The following is a 21,926-nucleotide window of genomic DNA, read 5'->3' on the forward strand; positions in this document are numbered from 1 at the left end:
TGTAACTGTCTGTGTAAAGTGTTCTGTTTAATACTATTTATATGTGATTGTGAATACACATAATTTCTTTGAAGCTATGTTTATGGTCTGTATCATATCAACGTGCATATAAATGTGTCAACGTGCAATAAATGTGTTATTCACAGAAATGATTTGCATTTGCAGTTTACACTAAAATATTTTAAGTCATGTCTAGTTGATGTTTATTCTATCGCTCATCATGGGTTTAAAGCCGTTAACTTCATGTAGATCTTCCCTTGCATTCACATGGGTCAGCTTGAACATCACAAAAGTAAGCCTAACAACATATGCTCAATATTATAAATGAAACGATATGATTGCCCCCCAATATGAATGATATAGTTGACCTGAAAATGGAAACATTTGGAAAACAAGAGACAGGAAGCAAATCACAAGTGATAGAAAGCATCTTTCTATAAACTGATTTTATGTTACAGATTGTTCTTAGACATGAACGCAATGGATGTAAAAAATAAAAGCTAATTTACAGTAGGTAGCAAACATTATTAGATATTACATAATTTAGAGCCTCTTTGATTAAAAAGTGTCCGGTTGGCATAGTGCAATGTTTACGTAGGTAGCTCTGCTCCTCCTCTAAGCACTATGACATTCCAAGACTAGGCCCACCCTGATAAGGAAGGAGCTTTAGAGTGAATTCAGAGCGATCTCAAGACTAGGACCACCCTGATGAGGAAGGAGATTTAGAGTGAACTCAGAGCGATCTCAAGACTAGGACCACCCTGATAAGGAAGGAGATTGAGAGTGAATTCAGAGCGATCTCAAGACTAGGACCACCCTCATAAGGAAGGAGATTGAGAGTGAACTCAGAGCGATCTCAAGACTAGGACCACCCTGTAAGGAAGGAGATTCAGAGTGAACTCAGAGCGATCTCAAGACTAGGACCACCCTGATGAGGAAAGAGATTTAGAGTGAACTCTGAGCGATCTCAAGACTAGGACCACCCTGATGAGGAAGGAGATTTAGAGTGAACTCAGAGCGATCTCAAGACTAGGACCACCCTGATCAGGAAGGAGATTTAGAGTGAATTCAGAGCGATCTCAAGACTAGGACCACCCTGATGAGGAAGGAGATTTAGAGTGAACTCAGAGCGATCTCAAGACTAGGACCACCCTGATGAGGAAGGAGATTTAGAGTGAACTCAGAGCGATCTCAAGACTAGGACCACCCTGATCAGGAAGGAGATTTAGAGTGAATTCAGAGCGATCTCAAGACTAGGACCACCCTGATGAGGAAGGAGATTTAGAGTGAACTCAGAGCGATCTCAAGACTAGGACCACCCTGATCAGGAAGGAGATTTAGAGTAAATTCAGAGCGATCTCAAGACTAGGACCACCCTGATAAGGAAGGAGATTTAGAGTGAATTCAGAGCGATCTCAAGTAGTGAAATGAAGATAGGAGAGGCGTGTGGTCATCAGGTGGGGCTGGATCATCAGTCACAGTCTCTGAAGCCTGGTTAGACCTGATGGATGATTATAAAAAAAAATTGATTAGTTTCCAGCATAGCGTATTCACTGTCTACCTACCTGCCTACTTTCTAGCTTTGCTTGTTGCTATGACATGACGACTTTAGTGACCTGTTAAGAGTCTGCTTGTCCATGCAACGCAGGTCACTGGCCTCCATGGACCAGAAAGCGTTCCCCTTTTCCCCTCTTATGGGGGGCCCCCACGTATGCAGTGTATTTCTGCAGGAGCGAGTGACCAGCTCCCAGAGTAATTGGCCTGATGCTCACTGATGATCACTGGCCACACGTGAGGAGAGACATGAGATGTATTTCTGAGATGTATTTCTGCAGTAGCAGGTGATTAGCATCATGCCAATTACTACGGGAGCTGATCACTAACCACGCGTGAGTCGATGCATTTCCAGTTATTGGATTGGTTTGGATTTTAGATGGCATGTTTACAATAAGCCGCCTAGTCCTGTATCCACCCCAGTGTGCATGTATCCACCCCAGCGTGTATGGTGCCACGTCTAGATGTGGACCTGAAAATATTAATTTGTGTCTTCCAGCATTTGAATGCGGTTAAGGCAGTTTGTATAATGAACTTTATCATTCATGATGTGCTTAACCAATGATTAACTTGATTAACAATTTGCCGAACCAATCAGAATTTGTTTGATGCAAAGGATAAGTTGTCACAATTTTGGATATTGGCTTCTCTTGTGAGTGTCTGCAGTCAACAATGTATTGCCTGCAGAAGTAAGGACATGTTTCTTTGCAGTTATTAAAATAGCCTTAAAACATTACCCAAATTGGTCAACATAAACCGGTCACATGAGGTAGTACTAAGCCCACAAACGTCTCATTGTATCTGACAGCTGATTGATCATGTGAGATGTGGAAGGAGGAATCTTACCTCTTCTTATGGAACTCATAGAGGGAATAGATGCCTTGAAGGGATGCCTGTAGAAAGTAAACATAAAGCTCAGTAAGCTTCTTTGAAACCTATACGTTTTATTCTGTGATGTGAGACATGTGACAAGATCATGCTGAAACTTACCGCTAGGAAAGCAAGTCCACCCTGGCACGCTGCTGCGTATTCAAAATTATATTTTTGTGTGATATAGCTGCCAAAAGTAGGTCCCACAAACATTCTGAGGTGCACACACACAGACAGAGAGATAAGTATCATGGTTTAAAAAGTAATTTTTCAACTGATGTTTCTAGAACAGATGTGATTTGACCTTGCATAGTGCATCTCTCCCTCAGTGCTATCATGTTGGCGTCCATTTCAGATGTATTCAGTTGTATGAAAATTGCGGGGTACAGTGCGGTAGACATTTTCCGGCTGTGACGTGTTGATTATGCGATCAGCTGCAGGTTTAGTGCATTCGATGTGAGAAATGAAAAAGCACAGCGTGTGGTTTCTGCAGACTGGCTGTTTAAGCTACAGTCTCTAGCGCACATACATCTGCCCCGACAGAGCTAAGCATCAGATGACCTCACTTATTCTAAAGAGGACATACCCACATGACCAGACGGCAGAGAAGAGTCCTGACACTAGTCCCAGTGTGCTCAGTCCCTCCTCAAAGCCATTCTCACTGTCACACAAACACATCAGAAAGTGCCACACATTAGTGTTTAGTCATTTGAAAGCTTGGCCATTTGACCTGTTCAGTTATGTTTAGAGCTAGTGTTTAAATATAGGATGATGGGTGACTGATTAGGGATTGGGGCTGACAATCTTACTGTGCACATATCAGCATCTCGGCGAAGGTGGGGATGGCGGTCATGCACAGAGATAAACCAATAACAGCCAGCATCAGAATGGTCAGCCAGAGTTGGCTGTTGAGACAGAAGTACATTTTTACGACCTAGCAGATCACGTTTGAACCAGAAATTGGTTAAGGAACTAGGTTACATTAGGGATAATATACAGCCAGCTGTATTTAACTAAAAAACAAGCCTATATGTATTAACGGCTGACCCTAAAGTAAGAATGTGCTTTGACAGCAGACCATAAGAACCTTGTTTTCAAGTAACTGACTTTACAGCCATACTCACCCACTGACTCCAATGACTGGAACTGGTCCGAGTAGGCAGAAACTTACTGCTGTTGCCATTCCTCCAGTCACCATCATCCACTTTCGTGCAGACTACAACAGAGTACATTACAATTTACCGTTTGCTTCTAACCTTGAACCTTGAATCCAGTTACCTATTTATTGTTTTCAATACGCTGCTCTGTAATCTTTGCATCAGTGCTTTCTAGCCATCTACTATTCTATCTTTTCTAAGCTTAGTTTTCTAAGTATAGTAGTAATTAAAATTGAATGGACACAATGTTCAAAATTCACGACTACTGCCAAGTTTAGGGATTGCTATTCATAAGGAGTCGTACAGTGAGTGTTGCCCATTGTTCAAGATTTTATGCACCAGTGCTGTGTTCGCAATTTCATAAATGGGTCACTCTAGGGAGTTAATTTTTACTGCATGCATGGTTTAACTAGTGCTTCACGTTTTATTTTATAATTACAGATCAAACGGTTCAAATTATTCTCTTCACATTAAGTTATCCGACATCCTTTCATCACAACACACTATTATAAGATCAGTGATGTTAACTGCTATGTAGGTGGAAGTGTTGGAGTTGCTATAGTTACTGGGTACTTGTCGCTGAGGATGCCAAAGACGGGAGAGGCAGCACCATAAGGGAGAGAGAGACCAATCATCAGAAGCCCCACGTAGCCAGGAGATAAGGAAAACTAAACACAGACACATCACCATTTCACACACATGTTCAAACCTTACAATGCCTTTAAATCTTCAACATGACTCAAACACAGCTCAGTATCTCACAGCCACTAAATTCATACCACAGAAACACACTTAAACACACATAAAGCTTGAATAGGCCTACAAAGTTAAAAATAAGCACCACATATGATGACATAATATACAAACATCAGCATTTCCCAGTGTCTCTCTCTGACCTTCTCGATAGCAAATATGGAGAGAGTGGCATCAAGGAAGCCCAGGCCAGAGCTGAGGGTAAGAACCACAAAGCAGATGATCGGGATCTTCGCAATGGTGCACAGCCTGAAGAAAGAGTCCCTGGTTGGAACGGCCTCTGAGAGGGAAATTCACACGTTAGCTTACTCTTCAGACTCTTACTCTGAAGATACACATGACCTGAGCATGGAACCTTATCATGAAGCTCATGACGACATGCATGACGGTCTTAACAATGTGGGAACGATAACACCTACAAGTGTGGAGGCCTACCTTGACTGGGTAAGAGCCAGATATTGAATGGAACCATCAGGAATAGCAGACCTCCCAACACAATGAATGGGATTTCATATCCAAATGCTTGATACAGCCATCCACCTATCGGTGGTCCCAGGATGAGACCAAGGCCAGTGAATATCTCCATGAATCCCTAGAAAAATGGTAGAGATTTTAGAAAGTTCACTAAAAATATCCTAACAACACAGTTTTTCACAAATGTAATGGCATAAAGGTATCCCTGAACCAAACTCATTACATCATGACCTTTATGGCTGTGACTGCTAACATTCATTCTGCACTTTCAAAAGTGTCAGGAAATGCTCCAGGCACTGATGATGCACCTGTTGAAGACCAGGTCACCGTTCTGTTTTAGTTAAGAGTGAACCCTGATCCACTATCTCTTGGAAGCCATTGCTCCCAAGCTATTTATGAGGAATACCAAAAGTACTCCGTAGAAGCAAGCTCAACTTACCAGGACAGTAGCTATATTGTTGGGGAACACTTTAGCCAAGATGGCGAATGACGCAGTCATGGCAGCAGCAAAGCCAACTGCATTCACTGAACGAATGACAAAGCAGAGAACGATGAACTGTGTCCCGGCGGTGGCTCTGTCCAGCAGGCTACAACAGAGAGGCAGAGTATCCAGTGTTGGCAGAGTATCCAGTGTTGTGACGGCAAACCAGCAACCCAAACACACAATAAATCTCCATTATTGCCTGAGAATGCTTGGTATGTAGCCGGTCATAAGGCTTCCTTTTTCCCACGTTTATTTGTGGTCACATTCTGTGGTGTCATTTTTGCCTGGGTTTTGTGGAAGAGAGATCTGTTTTGATTGGGAAGTTCCCTATCTCCTAGTTGACTCTCAGACATGTTAAAATCAGGAAGCACATTTATCTAAGTAGTTGTAGACTACTTCTTGTAGTAATTCTCCTTCGTGCACTTAATCATTTCATTCTGATTAGGATTCAAATGTTGCTGTCATCAGGCTTCATACAATGTTGAACTTACCCAAAGAGAATAGTGCACACGGCTGAAACAAATATTCCCAAAATGATCATCGTCTTTGCCCCAATCTGTACAATCTGGAAATAAGAGAAAACAACTGTTACACCTGGTAGAGTGCTGGGTCTGTGAACTGTGTGACATTTAATGAGTATGAACTTACATATTTACCCAATAGCAACGATCCCACCAGCACACATAAGGCATACCATCCAAATATTAGACCAGTCATTGTTTGACTCACACCCTTCTTTTTTGCCTTGGGACACATACATGAAATCAGTCAAGTGAGTCTATATTCATGACAACAGAACAGCATTTAATTTCATTATTATTTGAATTATTCATGTATGGCCAGTTTGGCCACTCATACTAACAACATACGGACATTAAATTGCTTTCAACTAAGAACACTCAAAACATTAAACAACTTGCCTAAGGGACACACACAACTGAGACATTCTATAACAACTGTCTACTCTGCATAGTGGCAGTAAACATCTGGCTGATAACCTGCTATGTGTGGATACATGATGTTTGTACGCGATTCCCTTTGAACTTGTCATATGAGTTGTGGCCTGAGACATTGTGGGACATTGTAGTTTCAGACAACCAGTCTGATTCAAATCCATCCAAACAGCAAAGAAAAGGTTGTGTATATGTATGCGAAAATGGAAGTTGTGAGATATAATTAGTTTATCAGTGAAGAGATATGCTAATTGAAAAAGGTGAGTGTGAGCCTACCTCACTTGGGAAAAACGGAGCTAATATAGAGTAGCATATCATTGAACTGAAGTTGATAGAAGACATTGCTATCATGGTTAGAATTTGTTGACGGGACAGCCGCTGACTAGGTGCAGGAGGTTCTTCCTGCGCACCCCCGCCTGCCGAATGAAACAAACGGACTGTTAGATACCACCTCGGTTCTTTCATTAAACCCCTCAGCTTATTACAACTTTTACTAATACTTTTATGTAACGCCACCCTGCTATTATGTAAACGCATTGCACATTTCAGCTTACCCTCAATAATATTGTCACGTGAACGTCAATTTCAGGTTATTTTGAGTAAAAAAGGCAACTGTCAACCTTGACATTCTAAAATGATAGACTTACAAACCACAAACTCTATTTCCACTGGCATTTGACCAACTTTCACAAACCTGTCCACGAAGCATTTTTCGAATCCATATGTCTCAAGTTTTGAAGTTCATAGATGACAGAGTATTGCTCTGTGTGGGAACATGAATAGTCCAACTGTCATGCAGAGAAGCAGATCGTTGCGTCCGACTGTATTGAAGTCTTTGGTTGTAGTATCTGCAGTAATACAAATACCAGAAACTTCCGCACTATACACTACACCCACCTCCAAGCCCGCCCACTTTCCCCCAAACTAAAAGATATCAGCTCACCCCCCTGTAAGCTAATCATATTGCTTACCCTTAATAATATCTGTGAGCACCTCCTGTCGGACCACTTGGAGTAGACTATTGGTATGTGTTTGTTTTCAGATACAATTCAAATAAACTGCCAGATGATATCTCATTAGATACAGGACTAGACATCTTTGTAGTGATATAATTTAAAAAGGAAACTTATTTAGAAAAACAGCTGTAGCCTATAGTAAACATGGTCAATAACATACACAAACAAGTTTGATGTTTATTTGTAATTAATATGCCTTTAATTTATGTAATTGATGTACAGGTGACAATTCACACCATCATTCTAAGGCTTCTGAAATAAATTTAAATGTGTCTGATCTGTCTACAAATATTTTACAATAGTCAAGCCACGTAACACAGGTAAGCCCCTCCTCCTGACCCATCAATTTGTTTTAATCTCTGCCTCACAAACCACCAGATAGCAAACTATGATACTATTTTTTAACAGAAATAACACAAAATATATTGTAATAATACAACCTCATGACCTTCCACAGTATAGTTCCACACTAGAAAGTAAATATTAAGTATAAGTAAGATACGGATAGGAAGTTCACTTTAAGCTCTTTTCTCACCTCAGAAGTAAAGAAAATGGCAAAACATTTGACAGAAAACACACCATTAAGCAACAAAAGCTGTAAGCTGTCAAGAGGTTAGAAAAACAATCACTATGATGAGGGGCTGGTCAGCAGTATCTAAGTTTTTTTTTCATGCGTTTTCCCAACGTTTTCAAAACAAACTTTTAAGCAGCAATCCCGTGGTTACTGAATGTAAACATGTCTTTTATCCTAAAAAATAGAGTTATGTATGTTAGGATCAAGTGCATACCATCTAAAGGCAAAAATGGCACAATGACATGACCAAAGTCTGAGTGATTTTTTGATGACACAAATCATACGCCAGTGAGATCACTTCACAGAAGTGATATTTAATATGATATATATTTAATTTCTCCAGTGCAGAATCAAATTTTCCATGGTCTACATGGAGTGAGTGGATTACTAATGGAGCCAAAAGCAAATACTTGTACACAATCATAGTCTGTTTTTTAACCTGAAGACTCCTTTTTTGCTTGTAGCCATCAGGACAGGACATTCAAACACATGTAGCCATTACATGCACATACCGCATATTTACCCAAGTAAGCACAAAGCCAGAGAAAACTTTCAAAAAATCAAAACATCTCAACAGAATGGACATTAAATATCTATCTTCCTGATGAAGCCATAATATTGTTTTTGACACCCATGGGCTGTGTTGAGGAATCCTCTTACTGTCTTATGTTGCATGAATTAAATAATAGTTAACTGTGCGTGTTCATGTGACACTTGTCTATATTTATGGAATATATGCATCATTGTTATTCTTTTATTAGGCTTAATTTTTTAGGAGACTATAAGTCTGCGTTCACCAGACTTTCCATTTTTATTTAAGGTTTATGCACATGAGCAGCAGCTCTTGCAGCATTCATAGGCATTAAACATTGTCTGCCATAATGCACAATGAACAATGAATCTCTTTGTGTCCATCCGATGCCAGACCTTCTCCTTGAGAAAGGCTCCTTATTTGAGCCTCTGAGTGACGTTGGCCAAGGCGACAGCAAACGCCTGGACGGCTGAGAAAGGATACTGAAAGTCCAAGATGTAGGCGTTGCCATCAATTCTGCCAAACTGCATTACCTAAAGTGAGACAGAGAGGAGACATGTTGTGTTGTTACATTACTAGAGCATAAGAACATTTAGTTCCCCTAGTAAAACAGGGTAAGTAACATAAAGAAAAATGGCTTTTTGAACAATCATTAATAGAGTGCTTTTACTGCAGAAAGTAGTTACCAGTATATCTGCCTTACCATATTGAGCTGTTGTGTATTGTACCATAACACAGTATTTAAAATGTGTAAGTCTATGTATATAGCAGTTGAAATTGTGCTTAACAGCGGATTTCAGTACAGTAGCAATGTTGTCACCGCACTGTCTAGCAACACAAAGGTCTTACTCTAGGTTGCATCAAGGGCTGCATTGGCATTGGAACAGTGCTGTGTTTTTTCCGTGTAGTAAATCCCAATATAAATGTGTTCTTAATTCACCAAGTCTCACATGTTCAAATTAGGTATGCACTAGAGCCCTGCACAGGATGGATTGTCCAGTCCTGTTTCTGAAAAATAGACAACATTTTGTCCTGCCCACATCTTTCATGTTTTGTCCTGCTTCCTGCCCATAAAATACTGCAGGTGGACATTTCAAGTGGGATTGATTCTCCTGTGAAAATGTTCCATGCATAAAAAATACCAACCTTGCACCTGTTTAAGTAAAACATGGGTTATTTCTTGCTGCTCTTGAGCTAACACGATTGACATTCTGTACTTTAATTTTAATTTTTCTACATATATTTACATTTTCTTTTTTGGGCTGGGTCCCACATGTCCTGCGGTACTCCCATGGGAGTGCAGGCCTCCAGTATTTGAAACTAAGTCAGTTCGGTTTTCTGACATACTTTATGTACATAAACAGAATGTTACTTAAACTACAATCAATTTAAAGGAAAAATGAAAACTCTACCTGTCTGCCATCCAATTCTATCTGAAAGTTTTTGGCTGACTCTTGAGTCACGCGACCACCAAAGTCCAGCTGGTACACCTGTGTGGCCTCATTCCACAACGGCTGCTTGTTAGCCATAACATAGACGAAGCCCTGGCTGCCAAGACTGCGGTCCTCTCTCTCGTTTGCCTTGCGGCACTTGATCTCCTCCAGCTCGCTGGCCATGCGCATGTTTCGCTTACTCTTCCATCCCTTTTTGTTGCTCTGGCTCTGATTCATGAGCTCGTCTCCGCTGATGAAGAGCTCGGGTTCACTCTCCGAGCTGTCCTGGAACTCGTTGGTAGTCCTGCTCAGTTTCTTGCCCTTATTCTGCGACTCTCTCTGACCTTTAGGCTTCTTCTTCTCCCGCCCTCCCAGACGTGGGCTGGAGATGAGAGAGTTAAAATCGGAGAGTGCACGGCCTTCTTTTTTGGACTTGCCCTCTGATACCGTGGGCATGTTGGCCTCATCGGCTCGGCTGTCTAGCCTCTTACGGTTCTTTTTGAACCTGTCTGTGCCCTGGGGAACAGGGCTCTCGCTAAGGGAAGCCTCCCTCTCCTGAAAGTTGTCACCTGCCTCAGCTAGAGCCTTTGATGTGCTCTGGTGGAGTTCAGCGGGTGGTGGAGGAGGAGGAGGTGGGAGAGGTGGAGGAGGAGGCAGAGGAGGTGGAGGAGGAGCTGGAGGTGGAGAAAGGATGGGCTTCTCCAAAAGTTGCTGGGACTTGCCAGGTAAGGTACCAGTGGGGTCTTGCATTGGAGGACAGGGATTGTAGGTGTTCCACGGGTGCATGGCCATTGGATGCAGCTGCAGGTTGCTGCAAGAACTAGCACCTGGATACATAGGTGGAAGTGGGCAGCAGGCTAAATTAGCAAGGTTAGGTGGGTAGCCCGGAGGGAGAACCAGGGAGGGATCTTGCACAGAGGTCACAATGTCATTGGGGGAACAGGGTGGTGGAGGATTTTGTAACGACTGGAGCTGTGGTCCAACCTGGGGGCCGACACCTGGGGGGAAGGGGGAAAGAGAGATCTGATAGCCAGGGAAGGTCATCGTGTTAGGGTTAGGGGGCAGTTTGGTGGACAGCACAAAAGGCAAGCGGGTCACATCCAACTGCTGTGTTGGACTCAGGAGCAGAGGAGGCTTATTATGAGGGCCTGCAGCTCCAGCCAGGATGCTCTGCTCTTGGGGTAGCCAAATCGGATCAGTGCAGTTGGGGTCCCACTGATACGGTGGAGGCCGTTTTACTGTCACGCTCACGTCCCCAAGTGTTAAATGCCTCACAGACTTCTCCAAATGGCACTGCTGGTTGAACGTCTCATCTTCAGTGAAGGCAGAGTTGACATACACAGTCCTGTCCCTACTGTTGTCAACTGGGCTTAGAAGACTATAGGAGGACTGAGAGGCCAACGATGAGGCGCTTTTTGAGTGCACAATTATGGTGCTGTGTGCCGCACCTTTCCCCGGGGGAAAGTCTTGGCGCACAACAGTTCCCCCAGCAATCCCACTGCTGTTTGTGCCTCCACTGCTCACACTCACACTGGCAGTAGGGCTGGTACTGCTGCATTGCGTGCACGTGTACAGAGCAGAGGGAGCGGCCCTTGGCTGATAAGAAAGCGTCAGACTGTTGCTGTTGTTGTTCATCTTGGACTTAGTGGGCAGGGTTCGAGCTGTATCCACCATTTGGGAGACCTTCAGAGCAACGTCTCTACGGTCACGTCGCAACGTGGCGTGAATGAGGCTACTGTCAATCCTCTGGGCGGGACTCCTTATGGTGTTGATCTGATTGGCCGGGTCAGGGTACGGAGGAGGGTCTCCGCTGGGTATAGTATAACGGGGCACGGAGAGACGGCTGAGAGTGGCAGAGCTGTAGGGCAGCTGGACCTTCTTCCCTTCGGACGACGTGACCCTGAGCGTGGCCGAACCCATGCCAGACATGTTGTAGGAATTCTGGTTACGTATCAGTCGCCTGCGAGGGCGACAAACCTCCTCCACATTCCCACTGCTGTCGAAGGTCGTGATCCTCTCGTAGCCAAGAGGAGTAGGGTACGGCAGCCCCACCGGCTGCAGAGAGAACTCATCCTTGCTCAGGCAGGGCTCCGTACTCAATGCAGTCGCACCATCACTACTAGCCATGAGGCTTGGGGGAGCAGAAGATGGAGGCGGCGGGGCTACTGACACCACAGTGCCTGGGTACGGCGGCGGAGGGTTCACCTTCCTCATCTGCATCTCCAGAGACACGTCACTTTCGATGAATGACTGCGGACGTGAGGATCCCCTCCTCAGGGTAAGTGTTGGCGGCTGGTCCACTCTCTCAGGTACCTGGTCGGACAGCTGGGGCAAGGGAGGCATCATTTGTAGCTGGTGGAGAGAGATGGTAGGGTAGCCAGAAGGTGGTGGTGGCAGGGTGATCTGCAGTTTCAGCTGCTGCTGCATTTGCTGGTGCTGCCGCTGCAACTGTTGGTGCTGCTGCTGGATCTGCTGATGCTGCTGCTGGAGCTGCTGCTGCTGCTGCCTCATCTCGTGGATCTGCTGCCGGATCTGTTGCTGCTGTTGTTGCATCTGCTGCTGCTGTTGCTGCATCTGCTCGTGCTGCAGCTGAATTTGCTGCTGCTGCTGTTGGATTTGATGTTGATGCTGCACGTGTTGGTGTTGCATCTGTTGATGCGGCTGTATCTGCTGCGGATGCTGCTGTTGGTGTTGGACCTGCTGCTGATGTTGCTGCTGTTGGTGGTGGACCTGTAGTTGATGCTGCTGCTGTTGGTGTTGTAGTTGTTGATGATGATGCTGCTGTTGTACGATTTGCTGTTGGTGGTGCAAATGCTGTTGCTGAACTTGCTGATGTTGCTGTGGGATTTGTTGTTGATGCTGCTGCTGCAATTGCTGATGCTGTTGCAATTGCTGCTGCTGTTGCAATTGCTGTTGATGCTGCTGTTGTATTTGCTGTTGCAATTGCTGTTGTAGCTGCTGATGTTGCTGTTGTAGCTGCTGTTGCTGCTGTTGTAGCTGTTGTTGCTGCAGTTGAATTTGCTGTTGGTGTTGTTGGTGTTGCTGTTGCAGCTTCAGTGTCTGCACCTGTTGCTGCTGTTTTGACTGCAGAGTGTGATGGTCTTGTTGACGTTGTTGATGAGTTTGCTGTGGCAAGTGATGTGGAGGTGGAGGGAGAGTCCCAGTCAACAGTGAGCTCATCTCCAGACCACTGAGCATCACCTGGCCAGGGTTGGAGTACCTTGCAGGCAAAGTGTGCGGGGCCATTGCAACCTCCTGATTGGGCTCAGGGGTTGGAACACTGGCAGCCGCCGCCGCCGCTGCAGCAGCTGAGGCCGTGGCTGTGGGATTGGTCAGAACATCCAGCTGAATGTTCTGATTGGCCAGAAGGGATTGGACGAGGCCGATGCTCTGTGTTGGAGACATGGCTTGGGCAGGGCTGTGAATCGGGGCGATGGGAATGTTGACGGTGCAGGGAGGGTTGTTTTCGGTCACTTCAGAGGGTCCCATGACTAAAAAACAGAAATACTCTGAGATTAGGCTAGTGTGTTGAAAACATAAGGGGACATATAAAAATAACTACTCTAAAGAAAGATACCCACAAGAAGCCTTTTATCTAAAAGGATTTATGTGTACATACCCGGCAAATCATCCTCATCCTCACTGAAGACATTCGGGTTGAAGACGGGAAGGCTCATGAAGTCCAGGGAGATTTTACGCACCTCTGGGAGATAAATGGTCATCTGCCTTGGTTGTAAGTGGAGCAAACTGGTCTTGTAGATAACTGCAATACAAATAATTAATTGTATTGTAGTAGATGATGAAAAATATTAATATTTCCGTGTACTGAATAGAGCAAAGCAGATATTCCTGCACAATAAGCATAAAATTTGAAATCTGATTTCTTACCGGCACCCAAATTGGCTGGCAAAAACGCTGCAAGTCCTACTATTTTAAATTTTGTTCCCCAAATATTGGATGTGACTTGAGCCAGATAATTATGCTGTGGATTAAGTAAATTAAAATATGCATATGAGATGATGTAAAAAGGAACATAAGAAATAGAATATTGAAATGGTACATTTGGGATAAACCTATACAATGATACCTCACTGATGCTGTCCATGGTGAATTCTCTACGTGTGAGACTGGGAGATCGAATAGGTGGTTTCTTTGGTAGTCTGGGGGACCTCGACATCTCCTGGGCAAGCTTTGGGGATTTCCTAGATTCCATATTGATTCTGTTGAACCAGTTGTCACAGCAAGATGTAACACAAATCCTTTGTGTACAATATACCAGGAAAATCAATGTCATATTATTATTATACTGGTAATTATAATACTGGCCTACAATGACATGCATATCCTTCAATAACCTTGCATATTCTTAACCTCACACCAAACCACCGCAGCAAATACACTCTTGCACTGCACCCCTATTTATAAACATTGGCAAACTGCAACATATTAATTGCTACTACAAAGGTTCCATGTGACACTTTTAAGTTAGCAAACAAAGCTGTAAATGTAGTTGTCTTTATCTGTAAATTACTCCCAGCTCTTATGCCCAGAATGTGAAATTGAACAATTACAATAACCATAAAATGGCTGTTTCCATTTTTATTTAGCTTTATTTGCCAGTTTAAGGTACCTTGGGAGCTTTGGGGACCTGTTTCCTCTGGACCGTTTTGGAGACTTCCTTCCACCCCATTCATCACTGAGCTCTATGTCACTGGAGTCAGAGCAGTTACAGCTGTCCGTCATGTACGAGGACATCATGCTATTCACACACACCTCATCTTGAATCACACACAAAAACAAGAGGTATTCATTTATTCCACTAAGACTTAACATATACAGCACACACACACTCACACAATATACATACTCTATAATGGATGAAATATCAAAACTACTTTAGCAAGAATATCTTCATGATCTTTTAGTGTGCCCACACCTGCAAACTGATTCTTTTGCTGTGCGAACCATGTTACATGGTTGTCATGCCCACCTGCTTTGCTGTCCACTTTGGGGTCCATGATGACAAACTCCGGACGGAGTTTGCTGATGCGGCGGCCTTTCAGGATGGGCACTAGTCCCCCCAGGTGCTCCAGGTAAAGGGTGAAGCAGGGCCCTCCTGCTTCAGGCGCGTCCTCCGCACGCTTCATGGTGCAGTGAAGCCTCTCATTCCCGGCTGTGGGGTAGCTGACAAAGTCCCGGATGTTGTTCGGATCTGGAATTGGTGGCTGCAAGAAATACAGTCGAGCTTGTTAAGTGTCACAACCACCACATTGACAATATGCTGGGGAGCCCAGTTTTGGGCAGTACAAATGGAAAAATATAGTTTTTTTGGACTTCCTACCACACAGGGTTTACATAAGTAATATGTCTTCACCAAATAGTCAAAAGCCTGATAAATATGTGCTGTACTCGATGCTTGTTAATTTGTTAATTTGTTCTCATTTCTCACTTAGTGCAGTACTCAGACTTTCCTTTTATTAAAGACATCATGGACAGCCCAGTTCATATGTGTGCCCAGCAGTTCCTACCTTGATGGTGGGTATAAAGGCAGAGGTGACATAGGAGCTGAGCAGCGAGGGCATGTTCAGTTTACCCACGTCCTTCTCCTCCCGCAGCGCACTGGCGATGCCCTGCTGGCATAGGAGCTGCAGGCTGGCCACTCTGTGCTCCACGCGCACCACGAACAGCGCCGGCCCACAGGCCAGGAAAAGACGCGAGTCACGGTGGCCCCAGCAGATGGTGCTGATAGGCCGCTATGGGTACAGCAAAAAGGCTTGTCAACTGACAGGGCCCACACAGGCTAAAGATATCATGAACAGAAACCTAGAAGTCATGATCAGAGGCTTTAAGAGTTGGTCTCACAGGGCAATATTTTTACTTAATAACCACCGCAAAGGAGCTTCATGCAGCAGTGAATGTGCAGTGAGAATCGGCGGGATACTTATATTTGTTTTATTTCATTGACACAAAGCAGGGTGCATTCAGGCATAGATGGGTTAAGTAATTGGTGGGTGTGCCAGTTAAGTCATGTTTTATCAATCACAGTGAATCTAACATCCCTAAATAACATTCACATATAGAGCTCAGTAATCATTCTACTGTACAATATAGCAAACAGCTTTCAGTTTTAAACAGAGCTGTTCACAGAGGAGACTGATGTTCATTTGTGGGAAGTCTGCCCAACATGGAATCATTTAGAAGTTTCACAATTTTTCCTGTTGCAAAATGTAAGTCAGGAGATGGATTAGCTCTCCATTGGCCAGGTTTTAGCCTTTCCTATAGCCAATGACATGGATTGAGCATTCCCAGATCTGGCTGCCCTTTACCAAATTTATATTTTATACTTATTATATAATTTATCTTAATTCCTGGGAGTAGTGCTCTGGCGGACCGTTTCTTCAGTCGCCTTAAACTATTTAAGCCACCATGCTGCTGACATCGATTTGGCAGACATCGATCGCAGGTGGTCAACAAGTTTGAAACTTGAGAATGAAACGTAAACGAGTTATAGGCCTATAGTAGTCACTCTGAATGTGAAATCAAATACAGGCTGATAGCCTTTTTAAAAATCCATCAATCGGTTGTATATTTACATTAATGCAATGTATTGTCTACTTCGTCAATTTAATGCAGTTTGGTAATACAATGTATTTATACAATTTATATGCTAAAAATTCAATCTGTGTCTTTACATTTACTCTGTGCCCACAGTTCAGTTAATATTACGCTTGGCATGATGATTATGGCTACAGCCTATGGGTGCGCACTGCGCAGTAGCCTGTGTTTATAATGCTTGCAGAAAATAAAGAAAACATGCACACACTAACAGACTAATAAGTTAATAAAAATGTTCAATTCTTAAAATTCTCTAACATTGAATTAGTTGATCATTGATATAATTTCCCACCAAACAGACTAAACTAAACATGACCTAATTAAACAGCTGTGTTCTAGAAATGGCCTACTTCAGTGTACAAACTGTTATTCCCAAATATCCTAGAGTCAATCAGGAACAGAAGGGTGTTTGCGTAAATAGAACACTCACTATTACACTAACTCTGATGATTCAGCAAGTTCCACCCCTGGTTTAGTGTCTTGCTGATGTTATGAAATTAGCTAAATTATTTTGGTTATTAAATTAATTTGGTTGATTAAATTATATATTATTATTAAATTATTTTGGTTATAAGTTATTAAATTATCTTTGGTTCAGGGTCATGCTGCACAGAATGTGTGATGCCAGCGTGTTTGCCCATCAATGAAATAAGAGGACCCTGTGCTTTCATGCCCTTGTCACTGAGCACCCAAAGGACAGCTCACCTGGGCCGGAGTCTCCAGAGTGTAGATGTGTTCTCCCTGCACGTTGTAGAACTTCACAAGGGCGTTACGGGCAACGGGCGCGCAGGCTGAGGCCGAGGGAAGGCCCTGTCTCTCCATCCCCGCTGCAGCCAGCAGGTCGCCCTGGGAGCACCACTGGACCACAACATCTGCAGAACACACTCCTCTTAGCACTCAGCAAATACACAGATAATAATTATAATAACAATAATAATAAGGGTGGCCATGGGCTGATGGAATGAAAAAAAAAATGCAGTACACAAATGGAAAAATTCTTCCTGGAATTGGACTTCCTACCACACAGGGTTTCCATAATTAATATGTCTTCACAAAAATAGTCAAAACCCTGATAAATATGTGCTGAACTTGATGCTGTAAACAGCCAATGATTAATTTGCTAATTTGTTTTCATTTCTCACTTAGTGCAGTACTCAGACTTTCCTACTATTAATGACATCATGGACATCGTGACAACTCATGACCACTTCACTGAAGGTTGTTTACCTTTCAGTCCTGAGCGGATGACATGAGGTGCGACGTCATCGTAGTTGTTCATTAAACTGATGTCTCCAGATATGAAGCTCACCGTCAGGAGAGGTTTTAGGTTGCGCACTTCAAGACAAAAAAACAGGATCATTTTCAGTCAGGCCATAATGAGGCACCAACCTCTGAAAAAATCACCACATAATGGATTTTATTTATGTAGCACACTTTAGAATACAAAGAAGTCTCAAGGTGCTTTACAATCTGAAACAATCAATCACAATAAAAAAAGAAAGTAATAGAAATGATGAAGTTAGAAAAAAAAAATCATTTATAAATAAATACAATAAACTAATACAATCATAATGAAATCGTCAAGAAAACCAAGACCTCAGGCAAAAAATAAGCATTTTTTGCATGCGTCTTTGAAGACACACTGCGCTTTGGAAGATTTGGTCCTTCTACCTTGAGGTGGGTTATTGTCATCCGTGTCTGTGTCACTCTCTGTGCTGTCCTCCACCAGGAAGTCGGGGCAGTTCCATGACATGCCTATGATGCCGTCCGACTCATGCAGGAGCACGTGGGCCAGCATCCTCCCATGGCAGTCCATCACAATAACCTGACCGTCTGCTGTGCCAAACAATACCTGCAAAGATAAACAGAGTGGGGTTATAAATACTGACACTACATGAGGCCACTTCTGTGTGCTTGCACTTCCCCCGCTTCTGAGTCAAGTCAGGAGCAGAGCGGAAGGGTGTTTGCGTTGGAGTTTGTTTATCAGGTTTACTCAAAACATTAAAAGGTAGATTTGCGTAACATTAAGATGAATTAATCTGTTATTCCAGCAACAAACGCTTTACATGGTATTACATACAAAAAAATCACAAAGCAGAGAATACTTACTACAGTACTACAATACTACAATATCACTACACATGAGTCTGCGATGAGGAATGTCTCCCTCTTCTGACTATGCGGATGAATCTTTTCTGGGTACCTGCTGGTCATCAGGGGTCCATATTCCACAGGTGATCTGACTCTCCAGGTTAATTTCAGATGACCAGTGCCTCTGGCCGCTGACAGACCCAACAAGAACAAACCCATCGCGGTAGGCAATCAGGGCCTGGGTGCCATCATGTGACCAGGTGAAGTCACTCACCTCAAAAACAGAAGCAAAGAAAAAGGTCACCTCAAGAAACGCACCTTAAGGTAATGTGCTGAACATTAGGCTAAGTCACAGATGTTAATATCCTATTGTCACTTGGTCCACTCTTCATGTTTGTACTTGAGTGTTCTTACTACTCTGTTTCATCACTGCTGTATTGCTCAGTGTTATTACGTCAGTGTTATTAAGCAGATACTGTGCTCGTGTGAGGAGATACTGTTGACATGCCGTGAGAGAACAGCCTGGTCATATAAGAATGGTTACTCACTTGGGCACCACGATCATTGACCAGCTCCACAGACCATCTGCCCTCGTACTGAATCCACACGAATATCCCGCCCTCCATGTCACACGTCGCCAACTTCTGAAATGGTTCATTCCAACGCACTAGGACAACCTAAGAGTGGATAATCCTGTCTCCTTAGAAAGCATCAACAGCAGTTGGCTTAGCTAACAAAAGCTGGTGTGAACGAACTTGTTGTCCTTGTAATTTTAGCGACACCACAGATAACAGACAACAGACACCACCTCCACAGTACATTCAGACACAAAATTAAAAATTATCTACTTATTACAGACTTGATCTGTTCTGATCTACCATCCAATCTTAACACTACACTAACTAACTCATACGAAACTATTCCTCTGACACCTCATACTAATCTCATCATACACCCATTCTCTGTATGTATGAGTACAAGTTCCTCTACAGTATGAGTACCTTTGATAATGTTGATATTTTTCAGTTATTTTTCACACTGTTATAAGACTAATTCAAGGTAGAAAGAGAAAGACTTCATCTTATTTTACAACTCATATTCACTTCTTGTGAGCAATAAAAAATAAAAATAACAAAAAAAAACGAGCTAGAGTTATGTCTGACCTCGCTGTTGTGCCCACGCAGGTTGAAGTTGATCCTCTGCGGGGTGCTCCTGTCCCGGCGGCAGTGGCTGGAGGTGAACGTCACCCCCACCACGCCCCTCCCGTTCCCCGTGGCCAGCCATCCCTCCTCATAGTAGCGCCTCCTGCAGACGGGCTTCTCCTTCTCGCTCTTGGGCACTCGGCCCTTCCAGGAGAGGCACAGGATGTTCGAGTCGCTGCAGAGGGTGGGACCGTGCTCCACTGCGGCCAGCATCCCTACTGAGTGGCCAGGCTGCGGATGTGAAGGGTCAGAAGTTAGGGGCTGTTTTACTCATACTGTTTGTACCACTCAGAAATACTGTGTTTACTTAAAAACATTAAATATGCAGTTCATTGTTAATTTGTATATTTCTTGGTCCAAGAATTGTCAGCTTATACATGGTTCATTAGAGACAGACACTTTTTTTCAGACGTTTTGTTCACATCTTTTGTGTCCATTACTGATGGATACATTTGTCATCTTTTTTATGTTCCTGCTGTTCTGATAAATTCAGTCTGAACATCTTCTGCACATGATTATAGTGGCAATAGCTACTCACTTCATAGTTCCTGGACATCATTTGACAGAATTTCGTCTTTGAAGAAGGGCTCCATTTTGTAATTTAGATGGAATGCGACAAAGGCTAAATTCCAGAATTGCAATTGTGACCAAAAGTAGGAAGCTGAATTATCATCAGGACATCACACTGCAAAGCAAAATTACATGGTCAAATTCATTTCATTTGTGAGATGAGGGCCAGTGTACAGTCTAATTTCTAAAAACCTTCAATTAATGTACTAGATGTCAGTTAATGCTGAAATCACAAGCCCTGTCTTTGGTTTTCTTTATAACCTCATCAGAAAGCAGATACTACTACTATCCTCATTCATCGCCAACCCCAGTCTACCAGTGAACTCCAACTGTAGAAACTGTAAAGCCATAGCCACAGACTGTTTTAAGCCATATTTTATTTCATTTTCATTTTCATTTTCATTTAAATGCATTTTATTCAAAGAAAAATAGACATAAAGATAGTGTATGAAATGTACAAGACACAACTACACAGCAACCAGATGAGATGTTAAACATAACAGAGGTACAGAGTAAGAAGGTGACACTGAAAGAGATGTTCATGTGTATGCAAGCAGTAAGAAATTAATCATATCAGGCAAAAGACATAAAATATCTCAACAGAAAGAACGGTTCGCAGAACCCCAATTGAAAGAGTAATTCAGATGGATTAGTTTGAGATCAAGAGGAGTAAGAAATGCAAAATGAAAAAACACAAGCACATTGGTCTGTACAGGCCTCTTACCCTACCCCCATATGAGAGGTTTATTACATTATCTGTGCAGATTATCCAATATTTTTTACATGTGTGCGGACAAAACAAGGACAAACAAGTCCACAGTATAGTCAAATCAAATAGGCTTTGCCAAATGTAAAGGATTAAAGGAATGTTGGCACAGTCGTGGTTCTTGACAATTCCACGACATATTTTCAGGGATATTACCATTCTGGTGACACTATCATTGTGCAAGACGGTGTACACTGTAACTGGTGAACACTTGGCTTCATTGAAGCTTCTTTGTAATGCATGGAGATGTTCTATGAATTCCATCAACCACTCCGTGTGATGTTTTCTGAAGGGTCTGGCAAATGTTCTTATTTATGCGTAAAGGCTAATCCTAGCCTATATGTTGGTATTCTAGTCAGACGTTCCAATTAATAGGCCAAGTACTACCTGATGTTCGGATTATTCTGTGCCAGAGGCAAAATGCATGTCCAGGTTTAGTGGTAGCCTAATCCGTGAATCCAAGTCAAAATGAATATTCACTTGTCTTAAAAATAACAATAGGCAAGTAGCCTAATGAAGGAGACATCCACCACACTGAACAGGGAGTCTCCAGATCACCGTCTTCGATTAGGAGTTGACATTGGTCTGATCTTACGTCACGGGACGTGCGACAGATGAGTAAAAAATTACAGCTGTTTTATACATACAGGCAGACGATCTGTTGAAGGTGCAATTATCATTTAAAATGGAGATATGCTCTCGTGGGTTTGTAGAATTTGTGTGAGCTATTGAAACCAATGGTGCCTCCATATCTTGAAAGAAATGACTATCTGAACTGTCGTCGTGGCAACAAGGGCCATGATTACTCGACTAAAAGGATATTGTATTTTACAAACCTTTACGTCGCTAACTTTCTTTTTGACATTTAAAATCATTATTTTA

The 21,926-nt window shown here is 42.9% G+C and overlaps 2 protein-coding genes across 2 annotated transcripts; both read right to left on the bottom strand.

Moving 5' to 3' along the window:
* Positions 1-1,404: 1,404 nt before the first annotated feature.
* Positions 1,405-6,967, bottom strand: slc18b1 (solute carrier family 18 member B1; the record flags this gene model as incomplete). The annotated part of the gene is given in 14 exon segments (XM_080849858.1): positions 1,405-1,501; positions 2,401-2,447; positions 2,545-2,638; positions 3,011-3,085; positions 3,234-3,329; positions 3,549-3,640; positions 4,148-4,249; positions 4,478-4,614; positions 4,770-4,926; positions 5,248-5,395; positions 5,784-5,910; positions 5,913-6,036; positions 6,522-6,661; positions 6,940-6,967. Coding segments are annotated over 14 exon segments (1,464 nt in total).
* A 1,816-nt stretch (positions 6,968-8,783) lies between these two features.
* tulp4b (TUB like protein 4b) lies at positions 8,784-20,264 on the bottom strand (the record flags this gene model as incomplete). Its single annotated transcript, XM_080849525.1, has 15 exons — positions 8,784-8,900; positions 9,780-13,291; positions 13,420-13,563; positions 13,689-13,782; positions 13,888-14,020; positions 14,431-14,578; positions 14,791-15,025; positions 15,329-15,553; positions 17,121-17,287; positions 17,643-17,750; positions 18,087-18,267; positions 18,619-18,780; positions 19,055-19,183; positions 19,670-19,939; positions 20,247-20,264. 15 exons carry the CDS (start codon positions 20,262-20,264, stop codon positions 8,784-8,786), a joined length of 5,643 nt encoding a protein of 1,880 aa, XP_080705651.1.
* Between the last annotated feature and the right edge of the window lie 1,662 nt (positions 20,265-21,926).

The sequence above is a fragment of the Sprattus sprattus genome (genome assembly GCF_963457725.1).
Source record: "Sprattus sprattus genome assembly, chromosome: 13".
NCBI classification, from domain to species: domain Eukaryota; kingdom Metazoa; phylum Chordata; class Actinopteri; order Clupeiformes; family Clupeidae; genus Sprattus; species Sprattus sprattus.